Source organism: Chenopodium album, chromosome 23 (assembly GCF_948465745.1).
Source record: "Chenopodium album chromosome 23, dcCheAlbu1.1, whole genome shotgun sequence".
NCBI classification, from domain to species: Eukaryota; Viridiplantae; Streptophyta; class Magnoliopsida; order Caryophyllales; family Amaranthaceae; genus Chenopodium; species Chenopodium album.
In genome coordinates, this window is record NC_137856.1 from 37504663 (window position 1) to 37513507 (window position 8845).

At 37.5% G+C, this 8845-nt stretch overlaps 1 protein-coding gene across 1 annotated transcript; it reads right to left on the reverse strand.

Moving 5' to 3' along the window:
* Positions 1–5167: 5167 nt before the first annotated feature.
* LOC145607566 (uncharacterized) lies at positions 5168–6610 on the reverse strand. The gene has a single exon (XM_081663179.1). It carries the CDS (start codon positions 6608–6610, stop codon positions 5168–5170), a length of 1443 nt encoding a protein of 480 aa, XP_081519305.1.
* Positions 6611–8845: the final 2235 nt, after the last annotated feature.

Sequence of the window (8845 nt, forward strand, 5' to 3'; positions counted from 1 at the left end):
GTCGGCATCTTGCTTCTGAGACCTGTCATCAGAACTTTGACCAACGTTAGCTTTAACATTATTCACTGAGTTTACCTGACCTGGCCTGTCATAGGGCCTACGACGCCAGTTCTTCTTGTCGTTGGGTCTCCTTGAGACTCTGTCATTGTTGGGGAGTGGCGAGGATTGGAAGCCTTTTCTGATGGCGAGGTCGTCCTCCAACCGCATCTGCGCTAGGGCGCGAGTCCTGACTTCTTCGAAGGTTGTGCATGGATACTTGGTCAGCTCTTTGTACAACTCCGAGTCGTCCGTCAGTCCTCTCTTGAAAGCTTCTATAGCGGTACGGACGTCATACCCTTTGATGCCGATCATCTCCTTATTGAACCTGCTAAAATAAGATTTGATAGACTCGCCGCTTGTTTGTACGACGCGATAGAGGTCGCTGGTCTGCTTTTCAACTTTGCAACTGTTACTGACTTTACTATAGAACCTGTTGCACAAAGTTTGGAAGTTAGCGATAGAACCGCATTTAATATCACACATCCATTCGAGGGCAGGCCCTGTAAGGGTAGCTCCGAAAGATTTGCATAGGACTGGCTCGAGCAGGTTGCGGGGGATGGAGTACTGCCACATCCGCTGCTTGTAATGGTTGACATGCTCCAACGGGCAGGTGCTTCCATCATAGAGCGACGCTGGAGGAGGGATGTTGAGTCTTCTGAGGATGTCTGCCATCGCGATCTCTTCTACGAACGGCGACGCCGCAAAGCCATCTGCATCTTCAGTGATCGAAGGCACAGGCGCTCCTGGCAGCCTTTTCAGTAGACGAAGCAGCTTGGCGTTCTGGGCCTCTATCTTGCTCAACCTCTGGGATGTCGGATCTGGCCCGTCTTCCGCTTCTCGATCGTTGAGATCCTCTTCTTCTTCTTCGTCTTCATCCTCTTCCCCGGAGTCCAGGTCTATCATGGTGGAGACGTCTTCGGTGTTGCGACGGCGACGGGGGATGTTGCTGCGGACGGAATCCAGCTCCTTTCTGAGCGTCTCTGCGGTCCTCTGACTTTCTTCAGCGATTCTGGCGTTCTCCGCTTTCTGCTGCTCGAGCTCCTCTCGCGCTTTGCGGACCTGTTCCATGAGTTGCTCGATCGTCATGTTCTCTTCAGATGACACCATGTTGGCGGGATGTCTTGCTAGGGAAATCGGTTGTTTTTGGAATTTTTCGAGGTTTATCTAGTCGTCGGCCCCACGGTGGGCGCCAAATTGTTTATGCCAAATTTCGCCAAAGGGCGTCATTAGGCTGGGACGTACGACGGCTAGAGTAATAGGCTATAGAAAACGTAAATTAAAGCAATAAATGACAAGGTAGTTGATGACGCAGAAAACCCAAATGCGGGAAAAACTGCGGGTGGGTGCAAGACCACCGATTCACTATGAAAAACTGAGGATTACAATACTTCGAGAGCTTTAGAGTTTAAGTGCTAAGTAGTACGAATGATATATCCTAATTGACACAAATGTTCTACTATTTATACTCAAACAGACTAGGTTAATTAAGCTGGGAAGATAGCCGTTGGGGATGCGTCAAACATCTCCCATGATAATAGGGGACCGTTGCTTGACCTGGTCTCGTAGCTATCCTCTTGATATCTTTGAATTATCCGGGGAAAGATCCCATCAAAATAGGGGAAGCAAACTGCTCAAGCGGAATATTCTTCAAGACTTAGTCAAACCGAGTTTTCAGGAAGATATGTCATACTCGCTGTTCCATCGTCCCTTTAGTCATGCGTCTTGTCGTGCGTCGAGACGAGCCTGAAAATTAACCATAACATTACCTATAAATAAACTAATCAGAATCCATATAATCCCTCTTACAAACCTTCCAACATTTTCTTTTGTAATAACTGTAGTACGTATATATCAATATCATATACAGAGTAGTTTTGAATGTATGTTCATCTGATTTCCACCAGTTTCGAAAAGATAAAAGCTTAGCAATTTATAAGTTTCGCATATTTTAAGATAAGGGTTAAGTTTACAAGCAAGTTCATACTTGTACATAATAAGAGTATTTTATAAAAATCGGGTAAATAAAGTGCAGTATTAAAAAGTCACTTAAAACTCGATCTCTTTCAAAATGACGATCCAAAGTAAAGTGATGGGGTTTAGATGGTGAGTGGAATTATTCTTTATTCGTGAAATATTTAGAAGATTGCATCATTCATTTACAGACGTACACAACATTGCAAAAAATAAAAATATCTAAAGCCTAAAAACAGAAAAAAGTGATTAAAAAATCCACAAAAAACACTTTGAAGAAAATATCTAATGGATATGATGATGACGAACTGTTTTAGATCTACCAAAGATATTTTTATAGACGACTTCAACAGAATAATCTTGCATACATTGAATACTGCCTTGAATATTTAGTTTCATGTCCAGTTGTTCGGGTAGAACGTTACATTGTTAACAGTTGATACATTTGATATCATATCATGTTACATTGTTACTATTATTAATTTATTACCCACCTAACTAATAACACTTATTTTAATTTAATAATTAAAATTTATATATTTTATTTATCTAAATTATCCTAAATCAATATTAATTATGGGTATTTTTGTTAATTTACAGAGTGTAACAGGTTAATAAGTTATGTTTTAGAGATTGATCTTTTTCTAATAATGAACTTTGTGTTTGGTGATTAAATCTCTAATGGAGCTAAGGAGGTCGGTAGGGGTTGACGAGTAATAAGTATGTTGTGAAATATGAGTTCCCAAAAATGATTTTTTTTTAGTTTTAATAATAGTTGCATTTTGGAAAAAATAATACGGCATATGATGATAGGATTATCTTTGTCAAGGTGTCACAATAATAACTCCTTAGCTAGAAGGGACTATATAACATGAACCTCCTCAATTGAGTCAATTCTCTTATGCTAGAATGCAGATCAGATTCGAGATTTACCATGTCGAACATTTATTTATGAATAACATGTACTCGTAGAAAGGTATGGCAGTAAAAACTATGTTACTTCGACTCTTTGTATTCTTGGGCACCCATGTCGAACATTTCATGCTGTAATTTTTTCAAAATCTTGTGCTGGATGCGTGGAGATCTTTCTATCTTTGAGATCAAGAACTCCAGAAGAGGTTAATTACATACCATTCTTCCAATTTAGTCAATGTACTGTATGTAGACGTATTAATACAACAGTACAATAGTTGTGGCTTTGTCTTGAGAAGAATAGGATGCTGCTATGATTGTTCCTTTGACATGCCTGAATAATGAATATATCTTCAGTTTCTGTATGTTCTGCTGCTGTATTTTACTGTTTCTTCTCGCTATTTATACTCCGTAGGTTGTATTGACTTTGCCATTGATTGGAACCATCACATATATGGAATAGTTATTAGGGATAAAAATCTGTGAGCTAATCTTTCTGAACTTCAGTAAAGTTGAGCAGAGGTTGAGAATATCCTGTTACTTCTATAGCTCTACTCAAACTACTTGTATATAAACATCGAACGACCAGCATCAGTTTGCTGTTTTGTGGTTCTGTAGAAGGCTGATGGTTCACAAAGTTACTGTAGATGGGCGTAAAATGATCAGTTATAGAGCAGTATCACTCAAACTACTTGCATAGAAACATTAAATGACCATTATTATGCTGGATTTGTGGTTCTGTACAAGGCTGATGGTTCACAATGATTCTTCCGGTGCGCTTCTGAAAGCCAAATGCATTTAGCACCTACGGTATAAAAAACTCATGGATAATATAACAAGAAGAACTTCCAATCAAACAAATGCTCCTCTAAAGGGCTCTAAATTCATTCAACCACCAGTACTCACATTCAAAGCAGTAGCATAATGAATACACAGTAAGCTGATCCTTTGAAGTTAAAGACTTAAGCAGTAAGCAAGATATTCCATCATATGGTGTCTACTCCAAGCTACAGCATGTTTCCTTACAAAGAATGGAGCACCCGAGCAATTATTTCATTCACGAGTCATGGGGATTTCTGTCCTAAATCAGCAGTTTCATCATAATTGTCCTTGATGAGCAAGTTCACTTGTTTTAAGTTGTGTAATTAAGGATTCTACCAGCAGGAGAGAATAAAGCTTTCGAGCGTCTTACCTGAGTTCAAAACAGGATAAGCGACCCACATTCCAAAGCAAATATGCACATTATCTTCTAAGCATGTCAGGTGAAATGTGGTTTTAATAAACTTGCTAGTGATGGTATATCAGTCTTAATTCTTATGCTACAGCCTACAATAGTACAATCAGGGCAACAGATGCCCCTTATTTCTTAGGGGACATTGAACTTGCTCAAGCGACGTAATTGTGTCTTCATACCCAAATAAGTACTTGTATGAATCAAGCCAATGACAAACCAAACCCAGATTCACAACGCTGATTAACAATTATCTGAAAATTAGCTGTACCACCATGAAGGGAAGGCATTGAGACAGAGCATGCAGAGTGCAGAGAGATCGCAGCAGAATATATCCATGTTACCAAGTATACATACAATCACTGATAAAACCTGCAAGTGAGCCCTTTCTCTCATGCAATTGTTTCATCAGCAGAAAGCTACCATTTCATGGCTTGTAGTTCAACAAACAAAGGGTATTGATGGTGATGCAGAGCTCATGTTCAAACAAATATAAAATGCATTTAGAGTAAAGGATTCCTAAATTTTTGAGATCTGTAATGGATTTGGCATACACAAAACAATTACTTTTTAGATCTCAAGCAATAGGTTTTCGCCAGGATACACAAGCTTCTAACAGAGTGATATAAGGAAGGGGCCAATTTATAACATGCAACAGATCAACAGAACATCAGGTATCAATGGCTCTAAAGAACTCACCTTCAGACAAAACAAATATGCAAGTGCAGTCAATTATTTAGATATCCGAGATCTTCAAAGGTTCAGTCATAAGAGAAGTACGTCAAAGGTCTCTTACATTTCAAGTATCAAGCACTGTGAAAAGTGTAATTACTGGATAAAGATAAGATCATAAGAACATAAAGTAAATAGAGAGACAACAAAAAGATAATGAAATCGAAAAAAACCACTTTCATTTATAAGAACACTCAACGTATACTGTTACAGTGACAACCCCTCTCCCTACCAAAAATGGTCAAGAAAATCTATGCCATCCTTGACAAATGAAGGAAAGCATCATGAAATATACAAAATTCCACGCCTATAGAAAGCAAGGTATGCTGAGGTGAAAACAAACCATGTAAAGGAAACCCACCAAGCTAAGAAGAGGGCAACCTCTTTAACAAATACCGAGCATGGGAGCAAACTACATACCACTTGAAAGTTCTCAAATAATCCGTCATCAACCTGAGACAATCCCAGTGATAGAAGCATTAATGCAGCGGATGCAAAAAATTGTAGAACCGCAAGGCACAAGAAGTGATTGTGCAGGAAAACCTTCGCCCTACTGTATTCCATATCAGGAACTACACTCGCATGCAACCTCTGGTACCACGATAACACAGCCTCATTCAAGTACGTTTGTAGATTCCAACGCAATGCAATAACCTGCAACACCCCCGACAGCAACAAGCACAACAGCCTAAACTTAGCAAAATCGGCTTCAGCCATACCCACATTGCCAACCAATCTTCCACTATTGTTACTACCAACTTGTGATCCTTTACCATCACCAATGTTTTTGTTGACAAGAATTTCGGCAAATGGGTTGATCCAAAGCAAAGCAGTGAATCCTAACAACACATAATTGGCATAGAAAAGAGCTTGTACAAACCATCCACATGAAGTTATAGACAAATTACATCTAATTTGATCTGTTCCAAGCCAAAAGGCTCGAGCATTCTTACCGGCTCCCAAGTACAAAAACCCGGCGATAAAACCCGAAAGAAGCGCCACAAACAACTTCCCAAAACCATCAATTGAGCTAAATTCAAAGTCAATTAACCAAGGATACATTCCCACACAAATCATCAGAGCTACAAAAAACCCCAATACTCCAATCACCAACCCTAACCCTCTTTCAGACCTCCGAGATGAAGATCTTTCAAGCGAAACTCGATAAAGAGAAATCAAAACTCTAGAAATCCCTAAAACCTCAATTAAGATTGGAACTAAAGATCCACTTTTCAAAACCCCAGAATTTCCATTACTATCATCAACATTAACATCATCATTACCCACATTGAAAATCAAATACTTATGCAACAAAAAGCAAGAAAAAGCAACAAAAAAGCAATTAAAACAACTTCTATAACTATCATAATAAAGACGAGAACAAATTTGGGCATCACCTAATCTCAATCGAAAGATCTGAGCTTTACTCTCATCAAACTCGAATTTCTCCTTGGGTTTCTTCCTGTTCCTGAGATCAGACGATGTTCTTGAAGAAAGAGATTGAAACCCGTTAAGATTATTTTGATCCGAAGGTCTTCTAATGGCGACTTTTGGACCTGATGATTGAGTTGGTTTATTGGGGTTAACATCATCTGGGTGAATGTAAGTGTTGAGACCTTGAAGTAAGAGTGATGGAAGAGAGATGAAGTAGAGGATGAGAGAGATTGAAAGGGAAAGGATGATTTGAAAGATCAAGTTTTTGTATGAGATTAGAATTGTATACATTTCTTAGTGTTTGTTGCTTGGATTTTGGATTGATTGCTTCAAATAAAATGGGAGGGAGTGAAAATGGGTGAAGAATTCTCAACTTAAGATTTGGGACTTTTTGGTCATTGTTTGGGGAGAAGATGTTGGCGACTTGGGTCGGGAGACTGGGAACCAAGCAGTAGTGTGGAACTGTGGATGTCCATCTAGCCGGGTAATTTCGAGCTCGAGTTTTCTGATACGATTATTTTCAATTCACTTCAGTTCAGCTCTAATAAGTTCAGTTCAGCTCAGCTCTTAATTTCCTTCTCTTATAAAATATTCATTTCATTTCAGTTCTAATAAGTTCAATTCAGCTGAGTTGAGTCAATGTGAACAGGCCCTTAATTTTGTGTTTCAAACTTTACTTTTTTTTTTCGTGTAGGCTTGTTAAGGACTAAGAATTATGCTAAATAGTGTATGAATATAATTGTTCTGATGTGGATACAAAAACTTGTGTTAGGGGTTGCTAATTATCTCTAATTAGATCTCCATAATCAATACGTATAAGTAAATTATTTTTAGGGTTATGCCCCATAGAGAATAAAGTATAGTTTATGTACTTGTAAAGAGTAATAAAATTGTACATATAGAAAGTAATTTGGGGATATTTATTATATAGAATACTCCGTACCAAGAAACACGTACCACCTAAGGGTAACCCTTGATGCTTGTCAAGTGGATTAAATCATGAAATAGTCTACGACTCTACGTAGATAAAAGTGATTGTACTATGTATCAAGGCATGTGATCCAATAGAAAATGGGACTAAATAATGTTATTTACGAGTAATTCCTTACTAGCTCATTCATAAAACACAAAGTTAAATGTGATGCCTTTGATTTATGTCGGTTGTTTTCTTATTATCGATTGTTATAACTTACTGTACTTCGTAGTTAATTAGCTTGACATGTAATCGGATATTTATTCAGGTAATGGCATAGGGTGTATATGAATATAAATTTATAAATTGAAGATAGCGATAGCCTTCATGGTGATAACTACTAGTCCAATATATAAGAGATGATATTGAACTTTTAGATGAGTATGATGACCCTGTATATAAAACCGTCACACCCATTTACTTCCAAGCCCCAATCAGGGCAACAAACCACGCACCATCCAACTTGTAAATGTAACAGATCGAATATCTTTTGCAATGGTCTTTGTTACAATTCTAGTTTTTGCAATCGTTGAACTCAACGTCCAAAACACTTACGCTTGATTGCGTACAGTAGTTGCATGTCAACGAAATTAAAATACTTGGACTGGATAAAGGGAGGATTTCGTAGAATGGTAAATTAAAGGCACAATATTTGATGCAAAATTCTATTCCATTGACAAGCAACCTAGAAAAGAACAAGGGGGAGCCATGAAACTGCAATGAAATTTCTATAGAATTCATTTTTAATGAGTAAAACTTTCCTAACAAGAAATTTAGCTTAGTGTTCTTTTTACAATTCTTAAAGCTAGCTAGAAAAACAAGTAAACAAAGTGTGTTTGTTTACTTTGAATCCGTCTAGCTATAGAATGAATGACTAAGATTATGAAACTTTCTATGGCTTATAACGATACATAAGCTTAAGAAATGTACATGAATTTCAAAGCTTAAGCTATTGGCTCAGACTTAGCTATAGCTATAAGCCGTTGGTTTAATTTGGGAGGTTGTGGAGATCATCAATTCATCACCATGAAGGACTGTTAGATGATAGAATTAAAAATCAACATGATGCAATCATGAACACGTGTACTCCTAAATTCTTTGATGGGTGTATCTCAAATTGAACTTGTTTAATTAAATTTAAAATGAAATAGTAATAATGTATCGTAGTTGAGATCAGAATGAAGAGCTATGAAGATGATTGATAGATTGAATTATGCATGATAAGGATATTTTTTTTTTGTTGGTGTTTAGACAGCCGGGTGATGAGAATCAATCTTAGGATCACCTAAAAGCGAGAGAGGAGCTTTAACCACTTAAGCTATCCCTCACAAGGATAATTATAGTCTAGAAATTAAAAGTATCACCATACCTTTTAAAATATGGATGATGGATCATTCAATCTTGGTATTTATAGGCCCAATAACAAAACAGAGAATTACAATCCATTAAGATATTCATTGAAAATAAAATCAGTATAGTAGATATTTTATATTCATCAATTTTATGTCATATCATATGATCCAAGAGACCAAGATATTTTTTGTTACTATCAG

What these genes read in the sequence shown, in the direction of transcription:
- LOC145607566 (XM_081663179.1), bottom strand. Translation starts at nt 6,610, where the DNA reads ATGTATACAATTCTAATCTCATACAAAAACTTGATCTTTCAAATCATC.